The sequence below is a fragment of the Erpetoichthys calabaricus genome, chromosome 1 (genome assembly GCF_900747795.2).
Source record: "Erpetoichthys calabaricus chromosome 1, fErpCal1.3, whole genome shotgun sequence".
NCBI lineage: Eukaryota > Metazoa > Chordata > Cladistia > Polypteriformes > Polypteridae > Erpetoichthys > Erpetoichthys calabaricus.
Window position 1 is genome coordinate 164,583,041 of NC_041394.2, and position 18,187 is coordinate 164,601,227.

Sequence of the window (18,187 nt, forward strand, 5' to 3'; positions counted from 1 at the left end):
CTATTGTCTTAGAAACCTCTCCTTTAATGTTTGCCTTAATTATTTGAACACAAAATACTCTTCATTCAATTGTTCCATCCACACCGCACTCTAGGTTATCTTTGCATCAAGTTTTCTCCATCTAGTGTCTATCTTTTTACTGTCATTGTTGAAAGTATCTGATTCAAAATAATGAGGAGATGTGTCCCTAAGACTTTTTTCTCCCAGTTCACTGTTTCCTTTCCCCTTTGGACTTTCCTAGGAAGCTCTGGCAGTTGTGCAACTTAGTCTCCTTCTCATACCAATGCTTTACAAATGGCAGGCTTCTTATTGGCTGAGGGTATTAACTTATTATCCATCCATCCATCCATTTCTAACCCGCTGAATCCGAACACAGGGTCACGGGGGTCTGCTGGAGCCAATCCCAGCCAACACAGGGCACAAGGCAGGAACCAATCCTGGGCAGGGTGCCAACCCACCGCAGGACACACACAAACACACCCACACACCAGGGCCAATTTAGAATCACCAATCCACCTAAACATACAGCTGGACCTTCATCTTCTTCCATTGTCCATCTTTCTAGGGTCATTGTTGAAAATATCTGTGCAAAACAATGAGGAAATGAGTCCCAAAGACTTTTATTTTGAACTCTTTCTCCCAGTTCACTGTTTCCTTTCCCCTTTATAATTTCCTAGTAAGCTCTGATAGCTATGCAACTTAGTCTCCTCTGATTGATTCTCATACTTTGGCTCTGCAAATGACAGGCTTCCTATTAGCTGAGGGCATTAACTCATTATCCATGTCTTTGACATATGGCTGCACCTTCATCTTCTTCCATTGTCAATCTTTCTAGTGTCAACCTAGATATTTAAATGTATCCACTCTTTTCAACAGATCTCCCTGCAGAAAATTTTGATCATCATTAATCCCACAAAAATTCTGTCTTCTTCCTATTTATCTTGAATCCTCAATCTTTCAAAGCCCTCCTCCATTCTTCAAACTTCCTCTCCACTTCCTATTTTCTTGTGATATATAACACAACATCATCAGCAAAAAGCATGCAACAGGTGGATTAGTTTTTTATCCCATGACTCAACACATCCATAACCAGATCAAAGAGACAAAGATTTAAACATGATTACTGGTGCAGACCTACTCTAAATTGGAACTTTTCTGTTACCTCAACACTGCTCTTAACCTGAGTCATTGCTCCTTCACCCATGTCCTGGACAATTCTTATATAATTCTCTGGTATTCATTACTCTCTCATGCACCTCCAGACTTTCTCATGTGGCAATCTAGCCTTCCCAAATCAATAAAACCATATGGAGACCTTTCTGTTTTTGTCAATGTTTCTCTATCACCTTTCTCAATGCAATGATTGCATCAGCTATTCCTCTCCCTAGCATAAAACCAAACTGCTCCTCCCTTATGGTGGTTAATTCCCTAAGCCTTCTCTCTATAATCCTTTCCCAAATTTTCATTTTATAATATTAACTTTACCCCTCACACAATCCTGAATAACACCCTTCTCTTTATAAAAGGTGGTAATCACTCTTTTCCTTCACTTCTCTAGTATTCTATTTTGTTCAACGATCTTCTGCATTAGAACCCACAACATCCGTACTCCTTCTTGTCCTAAAATACCCTACACTTCTGCTAGTATTTCATTTGATCCTGTTGACTTTCCATTTTTCATTCTTTACAGTGCATCCTTTACTTCCTTCCTCCTTATTATTGGTACAAGAGTCACATTGATAATGCAGTTTATAACATGAAACAATCCAATATTCTCTTTATTTTGCAATACTTCATTTACACACATCTGAAAAACTGCAGTTTAAAGTAGAAAAAAATCATTTTGATTTTCATAGTAATGTAAAGTGCTGTACAGTAATCCATTGCTACTTCGCGGTTCACTTTTCGCGGATTCACGACTTCGCGGATTTTATATGTAAGCATATCTAAATACATAACGCGGATTTTTCGCTGCTTCGCGGGTTTCTGCGGACAATGCGTCTTTTTACTTGCTTCCTCAGTTGGTTTGCCCAGTTGATTTCATACAAGAGATGCTATTGGTGGATGGCTGAGAAGCTACCCAATCAGAGCACGCAGTTAAGTTCCTGTGTGCTGCTGATTGGCTCAGCAACGGAGTGTTGCATTAACCAGGAAGTCTCATCTCACTCATTCATCATTAACGTGCTAATGCTTCAGGGGCCGTGTCCAAGCACCAACAGAATATGCAAATGACTGCAGAAAAGGTAAAAGTTTTGGATATGTTGAAGGAAGGGAACAGCTACACCGCTGCAGGACATCGATTCTTTTTATTTAAAAAGGAGGAAAAGCATATAAGATCTACGGCCGCAGTGTCCTTTAACCAGGGTGTAAAACGAGTTGCAAGTGGACGTGATAAGGCAGTAGTCTGGATGGAATCTGCTTTAGGAATTTTTGCAATAAGGTCGACGACGTCATGACCGTCTACAAGCTGCTACGTGTACTTCGCTATACAGTAAGTGTAAACTTATCTACCGATTTCATATTGCTTAGCAGTTGTCCCTGTTTTTAATAGAGTAAATGGTGGGTTGTAAACAATACAGGGAGGGTTTAAAAACGTCCAAATACACGTTAAATAATTAAATAAATACAGTGTCCCTACTTCGCGGAAATTCAGTTATCGCGGTCGGCCTTGGAACCTATCTCCCGCGATAAGTGAGGGATTACTATATTTTAAAAAATTCTCTTCAGTATATGACTCCAAATCTAAATTTTCACTGTCAGGGTAAGCATGATCATTTCTATTTTCCATTCTGCACCAAACCACCTTGATAACTTATTCCTGTTCTTTCTTCTGTTTTCCAACTAATAGCACAGAACAATCAAACTGATAAGGTTTCAGAAGGAAAAAATAAAATTAAAGGCTTTGTGCTCATAGAACTAAACCACTAAAATCACAAAGATGTTTTTTGTGGGGTGGGAGTTCAATGGTTTATTAATCACTCGCCCAACTGGAGCCAACCCTTGGTTGTGGAAAGAGGGTAATGTACAGGTATTACTGCTTCCAAATTGGATTAAAAATTAATTAATTTACTGTAAGTCAAGCGGAATTTTTGAAGGGACACGCTGCAATCACATTATCTATTGTGTTTGTTTCTTTACTTTGATGTGTCAATGTCAATGTCAATTTATTTATATAGCACATTTAAAACAACATAGTAATGCTGTGGCCTAAGTGCTTTACAATAATAGAGTAAAAGAAAAACAAAACAATTAACATAAAACATAAATAGAAATAAAATATATGAATGTAAAATAAAATACATAATAAATAGAAGTAATGTTATATAAATAAAAAATAGAAGTAATGTTATATAATCACAAAGAGGAAACCATCAGTATTACTGAAGGTCACGGAATGCAAGTGAATAGAAATGAGATTTTAATCTTGTTGTGAACAGTTCAATTGTAGACGACTCCTTTATGTGATGAGGTAAAGAGTTCCACAGGTGAGGCGCAGCAGCTGCAAAAGCCCTGTCCCCCTTGGTTTTACACTTGGTACGAGGGACAACCAGAGACAGCTGACCAGAAGATCTAAGCACTCTAGATGGCTGATGTAAAACACACAGTTCAGATAAATAGGCAGGAGAAAGCCCATATAAAGATTTAAAAACTAGCAGCAAGATTTTAAAATCAATTCGAAAACTGACAAGCAGCCAGTGTAAAGAAGCTAATATTAGAGAAACAGAGTCATACTTTCTGGCCCCAACCAGAAAGCGAGCAGCAGCATTTTGGACCAACTGTAACCTGTGTATCAGGGATTTGTTAATCCCAGAATACAGCGAGTTGCAGTAATCAAGGCAAGAAAAAATAAACGCATGAGTAGCTATCTCAAGGTCCCTAGAAGATAAAAAAAGGCTTTATCTTACATAATAGACGAAGTTGTAAAAAGCAACTCCTGACTACAGAATTAACTTGTTTATCAAAAGAGAGGTTACTATCAAAGGTAACACCAAGATTGTGGACTTGAGGTTTGGAAAAGACAGAGAAAGAGCTGAGAAGTCCAAGACCAATTTGGGCTTTAGCTGATGGACCCACTATAAGTACCTCCGTTTTATTTTGATTTAGATCAAGAACATTATTAGCCATCCAGGATCTTAGTTCAGACAGACAGTTGTGGTGTGTTGCAGACAGGAATATAAACATGAGTATCATCAGCATAGCAGTGAAAAGAAATGTTAAATTTCCTAAAAATCACTCCAATAGGGTGAAGGTATATGGAGAATAAAATAGGACCCAAACTGGATCCCTGAGGAACACCATATTTAAGAGGAGCAGGAGATGAAGAAGAGGAATTAAAAGTCACTGAAAAGTGTCTACCAGTTAAATATGACCTGAACCAGTTAAGAGCAGCCCCTTTAAGCCCAACAAGATGTTCAAGCCGCAACAGCAATATCTCATGGTCAATGGTGTCAAAGGCAGCGGACAGGTCAAGGAGGACAAGGACTGCCGCATCACCTGAGTCAGTAATAAGAGAGATGTCGTTGAACACTTTCAGGAGTGCCGTTTCAACACTATGATAATGCCTAAAGCCAGATTGGTAGATATCAAATAAGTTATTGGAGTTAAGGTGATCAACCAATTGATTATAAATAATTCTTTCTAGAATTTTAGCCAGAAATGGCAGTTGGAAAATTGGACGAAAATTAGCTAAAACTCCAGGATCTAATTCTGCCTTTTTTAGATGTTCTTTAGGTTGACTAACTGCCACTTTGACCATGCACTACTTGCATGATGCAATATACAACTTAGAATCAGTGTGAAAAGTACAAAGAAATCTTGTAATTAGTCACACAAAGCAATACACTTATCAGTAGGCGGTGCAGTGTTAGTGCTGCTGCTTTGCAGTAAGGAGATTGTGAGTTCGTTTCCCGGGTCCTCACTGTGTGGAGTGCGCTTTGAGTAGTGAGAAAAGCGCTATATAAATGTAAAGAATTATTATTATTATTAGGATGCCATTTTAAGCATTACATGCTCTAGAAAAAGTATTTATTTGTATTTGTATACTTTTCTACTGTATGAATCTGTCATGTGAAAACTGTGATTGGCCCTCTGTGTAGTGACTTAATGTGTGTATGTGTATGCATGGAATTTCTGTGTATTTACTTTCTTTGTAATTCAGTTAAAATTTGAATCTTTTCCTTTCCTTTTTGTTTGGATCATTTAATTACTTATTACTTCTATTAGTTAATTATGTATGGGTTCCACCTTGATAAGGGAGCAAGCCCACAAAGAAAACCACCAACTAATCAAAATTGTCTTTAATGCATTTAAATGGGGAAATGGTGAAATTCCTGGAAGTTAGAAAATATCCAATGCAGTCTGCAAGGGGTGCACAGCTCCCCAAACCCGACACAGACAGATGCAAGACAAAAGTTCAACACATAAGTTTTTTATTTTTCTCTGAAATGCCTTCTCCTGTTTCCCACCCGCACAGCACAGTCCCAAACCACAGTACACAGCATCAGGGCACACTTTCCTTCTTTCTCTTCATCACTTTCTCTTCCTCTCACTCTCCCCACCTCCACTTCTTTTAGCAAGCTTCTTCTTCTTTGACCTTTTCTCCTTCTTCCTGACCCAATCTCCCAGAATGAAAGCGGGTGACTCCTTTTATACTGCACCTGGGAGTACTCCAGGTGGCTCATTAGCAAGATCCGGAAGTACTATTTTGGGAGGAGGGGATATTGTTACATACTAGTCATAAAGTTGTTTACATTCATTGTTGGAATTGAGCTCCAATAAGGGTGTGTCTTAATTTTCATGGACAGCATATAGCAGTGCATCCAAGGATATGTAGTAGACATCAAATCGGGTTCAGCATTGCCAGTTTGTATTGCAGGCCAGCTTTGAACTTTGTTTTTCTCATACAACTTATTAAGTAATTTAAATTTGTGCAAAGTTGTACTGGAGTTTTTCACAAAGGATTTTCTAGATGATTTCTGAAAATGGTAGCATAACTGAACAAATGGTATGTAAACAGGGTTATGTTACATCAAGTAAGCTGTTGTTTTGTTTTCTCATACATTCTTCTTTATCATGTCACTGGAGAGTGATGACATGTTTCTTGTTGCTTGGATATTCAAGTAAGAATTTTACTGTACTCTACTCACACAACAATACTACAACTACAGTATTACCATCACCACCTATGGTCAAAAGCTCTGGTAATGTCCAAAAACTAAGATCATGCAGCTGAAATGAGGGTTCTGTGAAGGGTTTTTAGACTCATTTTCCTGTACAGGATGCACAACTCAGCATTGTGGGAGTTGTTTGTGGGAAATGGAAGCCAGTTGAAGTTGTTTGTGCATGTAGTAAAATGACCAATGGACACCACCAATAGGGACATACCCAAGATACTATGGGGGTTTGACTGGCATCAGAGCATATGGGACCTCTCCAGGGGGAGCTGGAAGAAGTTATTAAGAACATGGTGCCCTTGTCTGTTTAATTCAATTCTTAGCAGTATAAGCAAAGTGAAAGATCTTTTTAGTCACATCAGAATGTCACATTTAGCTGAGCATCATCATTGCGAAATAGTAAAATAACTATGCTTGCTTTCAATTAGTTTTAGTTTTGTGTGGGCTTTTCTGCCCCCTGACATCATCGAACGAACTATGGATTTGTAATCCTAAAATATTCTAGACGTGAACATCAGACCCTATATTCCTTATGTAAAATTAAGAATAGAATAGATAATCTTAAACATTCCACAAAATCTACCAAAAATTAATTAATTGGAAAAAGTTTCTAGAATTCAGTCCAACCAAAATATAACAAAACCTGAAACACCCTAGTCATGCAAAATAACAAATAAATTTGCAGCAGCTGAAGCAGTTTCGTAAGGAAAAATTCAGTTCAAATGTGAGAAAATGCATCCTTTTTAAAATGAAACATTTCTCTTAACTTTACTTTGCTCTTACTTAGTTAAGTTCATCGAATATGTGTTTTTTTAGAAACATAACTCAACCCTGGGCAGGGCACCGGCCAACCACAGGGCACACACCAAGCACAATTTAGGATCGCCAATGCACCTAACCTGCATGTCTTTGGAGTGTGGGAGGAAACCGGAGCACCCAGAGGAAACCCACACAGATACGGGGAGAACATGCAAACTCCACGTAGGGAGGACCCAGGAAGTGAACCTGGGTCTCCTAACTGCAAGGCAGCAGCACAACCACTGCGCCACCATGATTTAACCCTATTTCTACAAATTATATTATTAAAACTAATCTTAGATTTTGTTAGCCTTTTCAGCTGCATAATCTTAGTGCACTTTAAAATAAAAAGTGCTGTCATTTCTTTTCTGATTATTATCAATTTCATAATCATATTTCCTGTTCTTGTAACTTTATGCTTTAACTATAATAATTACTAAAAGGGATGGACTCAAACACACAAATATTGGCTGCATAAAATATATTAAATGAATTATTACTCGACTGATTAAAAAAAAGAGTTACTAAACTATCCATGTGCTTAAAAGTACTCCTTGAAAAATGTGCATTCTGATTTTTTAGTTACCCTTTCCAAGAGCACACAGTACTTTAGTTTATTTCTTGGACAGTCATGGTCTAAAGATTATATTTATACTAGCCAACCCTACGCCGCATAATTATTTATTGATGGGTGAACACTTCCTGAACGACACAGTTGTACAAATGGGGTGGATTTGAGGATACGACTGTGAGTGAATGAAAAGATGGAACTCTGGAGAGAGCAACATACAATTGTCCGTGACTGAAAACTGGGTTTGGCAGATACAGGCATATCGTTTTGAAAGTTTGTCCCTGTGCCTTATTAATTCTCATTGCAAAGGCCCATCTAACAGGAAATTGTCTGTGTGTAAAAGTAAAAGGCAAATTTGAATCTGATGGGATCAGGGATATCCGGGGAATAAGGACAGTTTGTGAGGTAGGAGCTGCGATAGTTTTACACTCCAGTACATTGCGGTGAATGCTGGTAACAGTCTGTCTAGTGCCATCACAGAGACTTCTTGCTGGCATGAGGTTTCTGAGAAGCATGACGACTGAACCTATTTTAATTTTGAGTTTATGTGGAGGCATGCCAGTGGGAGTAAGACTGTTAAGAAATTCTTTGGGGAATGAAACTTGATCTGCGGGATCGTCTGTGACGATGGAGGCAATGCTGGTGAAAGTTACTTCGTTGGTAGGGATAAGTTTCAGTACTTAGTGTACCGAGTCTTCGTTGGTGACGCTTAATATAGCTAGCATACTGAGTTGTTCTGGAATCTCCATTGAGAAACACTTTTTTAATGAGTTTTAAGCACAGAGAAAAAAATGAACATTTGAAACATCCGTAATGTAATAAACCACCAAGAAAAGCAACATTGCAACAATGCACACTACGAACCGATCGCTGTAAACAGAAGTGAAAACAAAATCAAGCCCGGTACATTCTTCAATTGCCTTCTCTGCCTTATGCGTCCAGACCCCTCTCTCTCGCGTGCCTGTGTGTGTGTCTCTCTCTCTCGCGCGCGCCTGTGTGTGTGTGTGTCTCTCTCGCGTGCCTGTGTGTGTGTGTCTCTCTCTCTCGCGCCTGTGTGTGTGGGTCTCTCTCTCGCGCACCTGTGTGTGTGTGTCTCTCTCTCGCACGCCTGTGTGCATGTGTTTCTCTCATGCGCCTGTATGTGTGTGTGTCTCTCTCGCGCACCTGTGTGTATGTGTGTCTCTCTCACGCGCCTGTGTGTGTCGCTCTCTCTCTCTCTCTCTCTCTGTCTCGCTCGCTCGCTCACTCGCTGCACAGGGATTGCACAGGGAGAGACTGAACATGTGCGGGAATCATCGGCACGCACAGCTGCTTAGTGAATTATTGTTGGTGGGCGGGGCTCTGTGAGTTGGCGGGTGTGGCTCTGTCTTGCATGCGTCTTGCTTGCCATGGATGGTTTCTGAGAAGCATGACGACTGAACCTATTTTAATTTTGAGTTTATGCGGAGGCATGCCAGTGGGAGTAAGACTGTTAAGAAATTGTTCGGGGAATGAAACTTGATCTGCGGGATCGTCTGTGACGATGGAGGCAGCGCTGGTGAAAGTTACTTCGTCAGTAGGGATAAGTTACAGTGTAGCGAGTCTTCGTTGGTGACACTTAATATAGCTCGCGTACTGAGTTTTTCCGGAGTCACAGATGAGAATTCGATGTTGCCATATAGTTGTTGAATGGGATCAGAAATAAAAGGAAAACAATGTGAAGGTAATGGACGTGGGGGGACTGTTATAGTTGGCGGGCGGGGCTCTGTCATGCATGCCATGGTCAGCTGCTTAGTGAATTGTTGGTGGGCGGGGCTCTGTGAGTTGGCCAGCGTGGCTGTGTCTTGTGTCTTGCCTGCCATGGTCGGCTGCCTTAGTGAATTATGGGCATGGCTCTGTCTTGCGTCTTGCCTGCCATGGGCGTGGCTCTTTCTTGCGTCTTGCCTGCCATGGTCGGCTGCCTTAGTGAATTATATATATAGATGCTCCTTGCATAGATGTTGTGCCTTCTAAGAGCCGTAAAGATTTCTCTATCCGTCAGTTATTTAATGTATTTGACCTTCCTAATCCAACTTTAGGCTCAAGATAAATCAAATTCTGTCTAACCAGCATAAGGTGTGAAACAGAAACCAAACCTGGATGGGAAGCCAGTCTGTCACAGGGTAAACTAAGTTTGTCTGCTGGAAATAGAAGGAGGACAAATCAGATACAGTATGTACTATATATGTTATAATTAGAGGGTACTTTATAACACCGTTATACATCCAAAAGAATGCAGAAGAGGCAAAAGCAGGTGCAGAATGTTGTCTTTAGTATGCAAAAAAAAATACAGAGAGGAAAACACAAAAGGAGAATACAAAGTGCAAATATTCAACCAAACCTTCTGTCTCTCTGGGCTTGATTAAACAGGTTATAAACACCTTTCTCTCTGTTGGAGTGGCTTGCCCACTTGGCCACAAAGCAGCTAATCAAAGTCCCTGTTTGCTCACTTCCTAGGGTCAAAGGTAGCATTCCCTAAGCTCTAGAGGAGCCAGAATTGAACTCCCTATAGATAATCCTAGTTTTTCTGTACTTTTAAGCTTTTGGTTTTACTTACAGCACTAGGGCTAGTTGTGGGATTACTTGGTCCTTTGTATTATCTTTTGTGACTGTGTGCTCTCTCCAGTATTTCCTCTTCTTTAGCTTCACATTTGACATAAGACAAGTCTTTCTTCCAAATGTACCCTTTGAGCCTGCCAGCCACATACATTTCTGATAGCCATCCCTCTCATACATATACACTAATGGTAGTGCTCATGCCTAAAGTCCTACTATGACAAACAGCACTACCATAGGACTCGCTGCACATGGAGAACCATTCCTACTGTCAGTGTTGCTCACTGTCTTCTGAAGGCTTCCTATGGGACTCAGGTATGCCATGTGTCAATTTGGTGATACCCTAGCCCCTGGCAAACTCTTGTCAGCTCAGAACCCTTTACAGTATTTTGATATAATCACATGGAATTTTTGGCATTAGGGTTTGACAGTATGAGAAATTGTGCGATGGGGCTTATATTATTGTAACCACATTTCACACCATTTGGAAGATAAAATAAATTCTGGAATCTCAATTAACCACCAGTGGATCAAGAGAGTATGAGCAACCATTGTTTGAGAAGACACAGATGCCATAATGCATTCTATTTTATGTATGCTAGCCTATAGAAAATAATTGTAGAACCACCTGTAAATCTCAGTAAATCAGTAAATCTACTGAAGACGCACATTAGATATTTAAACCTCACCTTAGTTCTGGCCTAGGCAACATGTGACTGTGATTTCCTATAAGAAAATGCCTGACCTATATATAAACAATAAACTCATTTACAAAAGGTGAGGGCAAAATTTACTGATGCAAAAAAGAAAAAATATATCTCCTGGAATTGCGGATAAGTATTATAGATAAAAGAGAAAAAAGTCATACTAGTCAATGCTCACAGAGAAACAAATTTTTTTCTTTGTGCTCTTTATAAGTGTGTTAATCTGGGGAAAGCTCAGTGGGTACCATTTCTGTCTAGCAGCTTCAGGGACTCTCAAACTGGGGCCCATCAACTCATCTTTTCTCTCTCCTCCCAAAGATGCATATTTGGTTGAATGGCAAAAACAAAGTAACCCTTTGTAACTGAGTATGAGTATGTGTGTCCTCATTCAGGGTTGGACCCTGCCATGCAACCAATGCTGTCAAGCCATGGCATGGTCCCCCTTTAACATTGAAGCATATTAAATATATTCAAAAAAGGATAGAATACTGTGCATCTTACTTTTCTTTTTATTAATCTTAAAATAGTAAAGATATTAGGCCTCTCCAAACTTATTAAAATTTTGAAAGGTCAGACTGGAAGCATAATTACAGGATGCAGGAGTTATGTATAGCAGCCTATCACATTATACACGGTAATAGCCAAGTTCCCAGGTACTAATAGTGCAGTTTCTCCTACTTCCAGTTTCCATTGTAAAATATCAAGGTTAAAAAGGATTACACCTTGTGTGAAGAAGGGGCCAGAGATGCCATGAAAGCTTGCATATTGTAATCTATTCAATTAGCCAAGGTTAAAAAGAAAATATTTGCTAAAGTAAACAGGATTTATATGAGATGATAATATAGAGAAGGGAATATAAAAGGGGCTTTGGAAATGAGACTATGAAAAAGAATTCTTTTCAGTACATTTCAGTCATTTTCATAAGCGGGACAATACCTTTATATCAAATTAAATTCTAAAACCATGATTTCCATTTTAAGACAATGACAAAATCTGCTACTTTGGGATTAAGAAAGAATAAAACAGACTATTTGCCTTACTTACAATAGCTTATTAGCACATTTACCCTAAACAGTGGTTTTCAAACTCAGTGCTAACAACCCCATTTTTCCCCCAACCAGCATCTCTTTTTAATGTGACTCCCAGCCAAATTATGTAAGCTGTTATTTCCCATTGTTATTTTCCCATTGTTCTGAGTTCAATGTTGAAATTACAAAACTAATTTTGGCAATATTTTAATACAATGAGGACGTTAGTGGGTCTGATGCTGCTGTAGTTGCAGCGTTTCAGCACTTGGTGTTGTCTGCTCTGTTCATTGTTAATTGCAATTACTTGGTTACAATTGTGGGAGCAAACTACAGAGAAAATGTCACATGAATAGATAAGCAACTGTTTAAAGCTATAGCAAAAATGCAGATATTTTAAAATGCTTTATAAATATAGTATAAAAAAGTATAAAATTACACCGCTGTGCTCTGATTGCAGAAAAAGAGAGGAGAAAAAAGACCATATAATTAAATTAAATTGATTTCAGCTTATTGTGAAACTGGTCTGAGAGTCACTGCTCTATGTCATGGGGTTGAAAGAACCTCAATCAACCATAAACGTTGCAGGCAGGAAGTAATGTACACCATCTTCACTTAAAACCAACTTTCCCACAGCAGTTATACACGAGATATGATTGTAGAGTCAACACCATTCAGATCAGGCAGTGACAATGGCAGAAAAATAGTTTTCACTTACCTTATCTTCCAGGCGGATCATTCTGGCCCCTACTGTATAGTACCCCTTGTCTAGACCCTTCTCTAAAACAGAAGCAAAACATTTTCTCATCACCATTCAGAAATGATTGGTATTATGCAGCAATAAACATTTGTTTATAATTTATACCTAATCAAGAAAAACATTATTCACTTTATAATAGCATATAGTTATTAAATTACATTATGCTATCTGTATATTTATTTACTGAACTTATTTATTGAATTTATTAAGAGCATTTAACATTCCATACAAACAAGTCAAACTTGACAAAACTAAAGTCAGTTTAACCCCCACCAACAAGAAAGAGAGGAAGATCAACAGCCAGAGTAATAAGAGTAGAAAGAGGGGAGAGAATCCTTTTCCCCAATATAAATACTTATTCTAAAATATTATTAATTAGATCCTGCCAGGTTTTAAAAAGGTTTTAATCAGATCTTCTAAGTGAGAGTTTGATTTTTTTCCAGTTTCAAATAGTATATAACATCAGTTACCCACTGACTTAAAACAGGTGGGCTAGGATTCTTCCAGTTAAGTCTATAATAATTCTTTGCATTTATATAGCGCTTTTCTCACTACTCAAAGCGCTCAGCAATTGCAGGTTAAGGACCTTGCTTATGGGCCCAACAGAGCAGAGTCCCATTTTGGCATTTACGGGATTTGAACCGGCGACCTTCCGATTGCCAGTGCAGATCCCTAGCCTCAGAGCCACCACTCCGCTATGTGCTAATAGTGAAGTAAAGGCAATTACAGTTTGTTTGTCCTTCTCCACTTTAAGCTTATCCGTGAGTACATGAAACACAGATGTTAATGGATTGGGAGTGATTGTGACACAAATGCTGTGTGAAAGGCATTTAAAGATTTTGGTCCACGCCCAAAACATATGGCCCAATGAGGCTGGAGCTCGATTGCAATTTTAGTTAAATTTTTTAACTATATACTTTGCGCAAATGGAGCTAGAGTGAATTCTGTGCATGGCTGTCTTCTACTCATTTTCTGAAATATTGAGTAAAATACCCTTTTTCAAATGTACTCTGGGTTCTTTGAAAAGAAGGGACTTTAGAATGTTGTTATATATTATAGAAATGTCTTTCAATATTTCTTCCATAATAGAAATAGGTGGGAGGTGAGGAAAATTGGGCAGATTTTGTTTAGCAAAGTTTCTAATTTGGAAATAGTGGAAAAATTGTGTTGGTGGGAAGGTAAATTTGGAGTGTAACTGTTCGTAGGATGCAAAGAAGTTATATAAGTACAAATTGTGATTTGTGATACAAAGTGATTTAATCCATACTTTTTCCAAACATTAAAAACTATGTAAGTTTAAAAGGATGGAAAAAGGTGGCTATTGTGCAGAGGTGTCACAGATAAAAGCTTCTCTGTCTTGAAGTATTTCCTACATTGGTTCCATATTCTGAGTGAATGAAGCACAATTAGGTTGCTAGTATATTGTCAATAATTTGTATTTACTGGGGTACAAAGCGAGAATATAAAGAAGTACCACAGGATTGTGTTTCTATTGTGGACCAAGTCTGTGTGTGTTCATCTGTTTATGTCAATGTTCAGATTTTTATAGCTTGTACATTTGCTGCCCAATAATAAAACAAAGTTAGGTAGAGCCATGCCACCTTTTGCCTTAAGTCTTTGTAGGGGTGCCCTTTGGATGCATGGATGTTTTGAATTCCAAGTAAATTTGGTTATGATTGAATCTAATTTCTTAAAAAACTAGGGGGCTCCGCCCCCTGCACGCTTCGCTCGCCAATCCCTGGCGTTGGGGCATGACAAAGAGTGAGATGTATGAATGAGATATAGAATAGTGTGGAGGTGTGTATGATGCATATAGAAAGCAAAAAACACAGTGTTTGGCACAGAGTAATGGTTTATTGGAATATTTGTTTGTACACAACATTAGTAGTAAAGATGGTGTGTTGTCCTTGAATGAGTCTTCCTTGGCATGGAGCATTTATAACTTTAACTTTAACGTCAGATGAACGTCGAACACGTGAGAAGGCAACATAAAGTTGTCCATGTCCAAAAATGGGCTCAGAGAGGTAGATGCCAACCTTGTCCATGGTTTGTCCTTGTGATTTGGTGATGGTCATGGCAAATGTAGGTTTAATGGGGAACTGTCGGCATTTCAATGTAAAAGGTAATTCTAGGTCAGAACTCGTAAGGTCAATTCTAGGAATGAGAACAGTATTGTTAGCATGTGATCCTGTAAGAACTGTTGCTTGAATAACATTGTGTGTCATGGTGTTGACGACTAAACGTGTGCCATTGCATAAACCCTGTTTAGTGTAAAGGTTTCTTAATAGCATGATTATTGTTCCGTTTTTAAGGCTAAGATTGTGTTGTGGTAATCCGGCCGGGTTAATAGTGTTCAAATATTCTAAGGGGAAATTCATATGTTCATTGTCGTCATCAGAGTCAACTTTGTCAGAGCTTAGAAAGAGCCGTGCCTCTCCAGGAAGTAATGAAATGACCTGGTTATTAATGTGATCAACATTAATATTTTTTGGACATAATATAGTGCGTTGTGTTAAAAGGAGTATTTGGTCCAATGAGATTGCTGTTCCAAATATCTCTGTAACTAAGTTGTCGCAGATAAAGGATTGGGGAATTGTAATAATATTTGGGTGAAGTCCATCTATATTGGTGAGTGTACCATTTCCCAGTTGTAATAGCCAATTGTTATATTCTGGATCTGGACATCGCATGTTTTGTACTAACTGTATTGTTTGAAAGCAATGGCAATTGTCTGCGTATTTTAAGGTGGACCGAACAATAGCTGAGCGCATGGCATGTGGAATAATAGCCAAGCATTGTCTAAAATCACCTCCTAATAAAAGTACTTTTCCTCCAAAGGGAATATTATTATTCATCAACGTTTGTAGAAGTTTATCAATGGTGTTGAGTAAGTGACTGGATGCCATTGTACATTCATCAATAATTAACAGTTTCGCAAGACGGATGTCATATTTGTCCACATATGCGAAAGCAGTATGGGTCATTGCCTTTTGGTGTCCTGATATGTACTCCGGTAGATGCAAAAGCAAATGAACTATTGTAGGATCTAATGCAGTTCATAAAGTTTTTACTTTCAGGCACATCGTTAGTTAGAAGCTTCTGTAGATATTCAGGATATGAATGTAAAGGAGGCAGTCTAATCTGACCCTTTTGACAACAACGTGTAAATTCATTATTTGTATTGCCAGTTGTTTCTTCAGGGAAGTTAAGTGAATGACAATGATTGCAAATGACATTCATTAATCCCAATGAATTTTCCTCAATAGTGTACTCATTATTGAACGCGTTGTCAGCCAAGTGGCGCAAGCGTTTAGCAGGTGTCTGGCGTTGATGTCCGCGACAGGCAGGTTTTGCTTGTGGCGTTTGAGAGGCACGTTGTTGCATGTCCAGTATTTGGGACGCGCTATTTTGGAGGTACAATCGATTCGCCTGTGCTGTGCGAAAAGTCCATTTCAGTCTACGTCGTGCATTGTTTGTATCGAGCCTTGTCCGTTTTTGTATGTCGGTCAGTTGAGCTTTCTGTTTTTGGAGCCTTGCGTGCTTGTTTTCTGTCAGTTCATATGCGCGTTGTAGACGTCTGCGTTCATTTATGCTGTCTCTTCGCTCCCGTTTTTGTATGTCTGAGACGCGAGGTCTTTCGGTTTGAACTCGTGCCTGTTTCGATGCAGCACTTTGAGACGCGCGCTGTATGCGTCTACGTTTATTGTGTCTGTCCATTTGGGCACGTCTCTGTAATGGGGTTAGTTGAGCTTTGCGTTTTTTGAGCCGAGACATTTTTTCTCCCGGAGTTTCAGAAGCGCGTTGTATGCGCCGCCGTGTATTTTGTTGTTTCATGCGGGTTCGTGTGTTTGGTTCCGTTATCCGAGCCGAATCGTTTTGTACCCGTGAGCGTGTATTCATGACTTGTTTGTTCCTCAGCGTGCGAAATATGGATAAGTAATAAGGAGGATCGCACTCACTGTTAATATGGAGCCTTTTCTGCAGTTGAACGGTTAATAGTGGTTTATTGTAAGGAGATCCACGTATGCTGCATAGTGTGAAGGTGTTGAGATGACGTATGTTTAATATGGACGGTTCCTTTACAAATGGGGCTTTGGGTGTCACTTCTTATTGATGTTAGTTTGTTTGTGGGTCTGATTCGTCGTTGTTGTGAACGTGTCGTGTGCCATGTCTCGTCTCTAATGGGCTTGGCGTGGCGGTCACGGCTTCTTTTTTTTGGTGCGTTAGGAGCTTGTTAAATCCTCCTCTTTGTGTGGGTCCCCTTTCGTGTGCAATGGGATTCGGGCGGCGCTGTGTGGTTTTCCGGCGTCTGTGGAGGGGGGGGGGGGGGGATTGGTGGGGCGCGAGCGTCTTCTTTCTTTTTGTGTGCCAGGGGCTTGTTGAATCCTCCTCTTTGTGTGTGTCCCGTCCCTTGCTTGTAGGGTGGGCGGGGTGGTTTTGGGTTCTTTTTTTTTGTGTGCCAGGGGGCTTGTTGAATCGTCCTCTTTGTGTGTGTCCCGATCGGTGCTTGTAGGGGGGTTGGGTGCTTGCAGGTGGGCATGAGCGGCTTCTTTTTTTTTGTGTGCTAGTTTCGTGTGCAATGGGTTTCGTGCGGCGCTGTGTGCGTCGCCTGCGTTTGACTCCTTTTTTCTTTGCTGACTCCTTTTTTCTGTGGTCGCGGCGCCTCATTTCTTTGACTCCTTTTTTCTGTGCTCACTCCTTTTTTCTGTGGTTGCGCCCGCCTCTCGCGGTGCCTCATTTCTTGGGGCGCCTGCGCAGTACGTCTTTTTGCGGCTACGGCCTATGGCCGGATGTCCCTGCGTCCATCCGGTTTAGCATTCTCGGTTAGTAATATGGATGATTTGTTAATGTACAGTACAGTATATTGGGATGCTTTGAAATTGAAAAGAGGTTTAGGAAGGATATTCATCTTGATTCTTTGAGGATATTCATCTTTTCCTTTAACCCTTCAATTTACTAGAAATACCTTGATGTTCTAAACTTATCTTTAAGGCAATACAGAACCTTTACAGTGCATGGTAGTAAGCTAACCCATTTCTGGTTTAATAAATACATTGTGACAGATGGCCGGGGCCCATGCCTGGCCGGGAAGCCCCTGCAGCATATGTTCCAGAGGAGCAAGCATGGGAAACCCAATATCTCCCCCTGGACGCTAGATGGCAGCCTCCCTGGGTTGCAGCGGTGCCTCTGACTCCTGCAGGGCTTCATGGGGGTTGGAGTTTGGTGCAGCCCTGTTGGGTTCCACAGGAGCTGCTAGGCCCTTCTGGGCACTAGTTTCGCCACAGTGCAGTCGGCAATCAAGCAACTGGAGCACTTCTGGGTGCCTAATAAAAGGAGCCAGCAACCACCACTCAGGGGCCAGAGTTAAGAGGAGGAGGACAAAGCTTAGAGGAGGAATGGTGGAGCCGAAAGAGAGGAGTATGGTGTGCTTATTGGTGTTCTTGTACACTTGGAACAGCGTTGTGCCAGTGGGGATTATGGGGAAGACGTACCCTACAGGTGAAGAACAAAGAAAATCTATTTATTTTATACGTGCCTCCCGTGTCCATCTGTGTTGGGTCAGGCGTTTATATAGCGCCTTG

General features: G+C 40.0%; 2 protein-coding genes across 2 annotated transcripts in view; one reads left to right on the forward strand and one right to left on the reverse strand.

Annotated features, from left to right (window-relative positions):
• LOC114644975 (cyclin-dependent kinase inhibitor 1B) overlaps nt 1–12,877 on the forward strand; it is a 280,849-nt gene extending 267,972 nt beyond the window's left edge. Inside the window, exon 4 of the transcript XR_007933781.1 lies at nt 12,867–12,877. The gene's annotated coding sequence lies outside the window, so the exon portion shown is untranslated. The remainder of the gene's footprint in view (nt 1–12,866) is intronic.
• LOC127526149 (potassium voltage-gated channel subfamily KQT member 1-like) overlaps nt 1–18,187 on the reverse strand; it is a 426,478-nt gene that overhangs the window by 113,255 nt on the left and 295,036 nt on the right. The window contains exon 10 of the mRNA XM_051920670.1: nt 12,564–12,625. Within this exon, the coding sequence (XP_051776630.1) occupies nt 12,564–12,625 (62 nt within the window). The remainder of the gene's footprint in view (nt 1–12,563; nt 12,626–18,187) is intronic.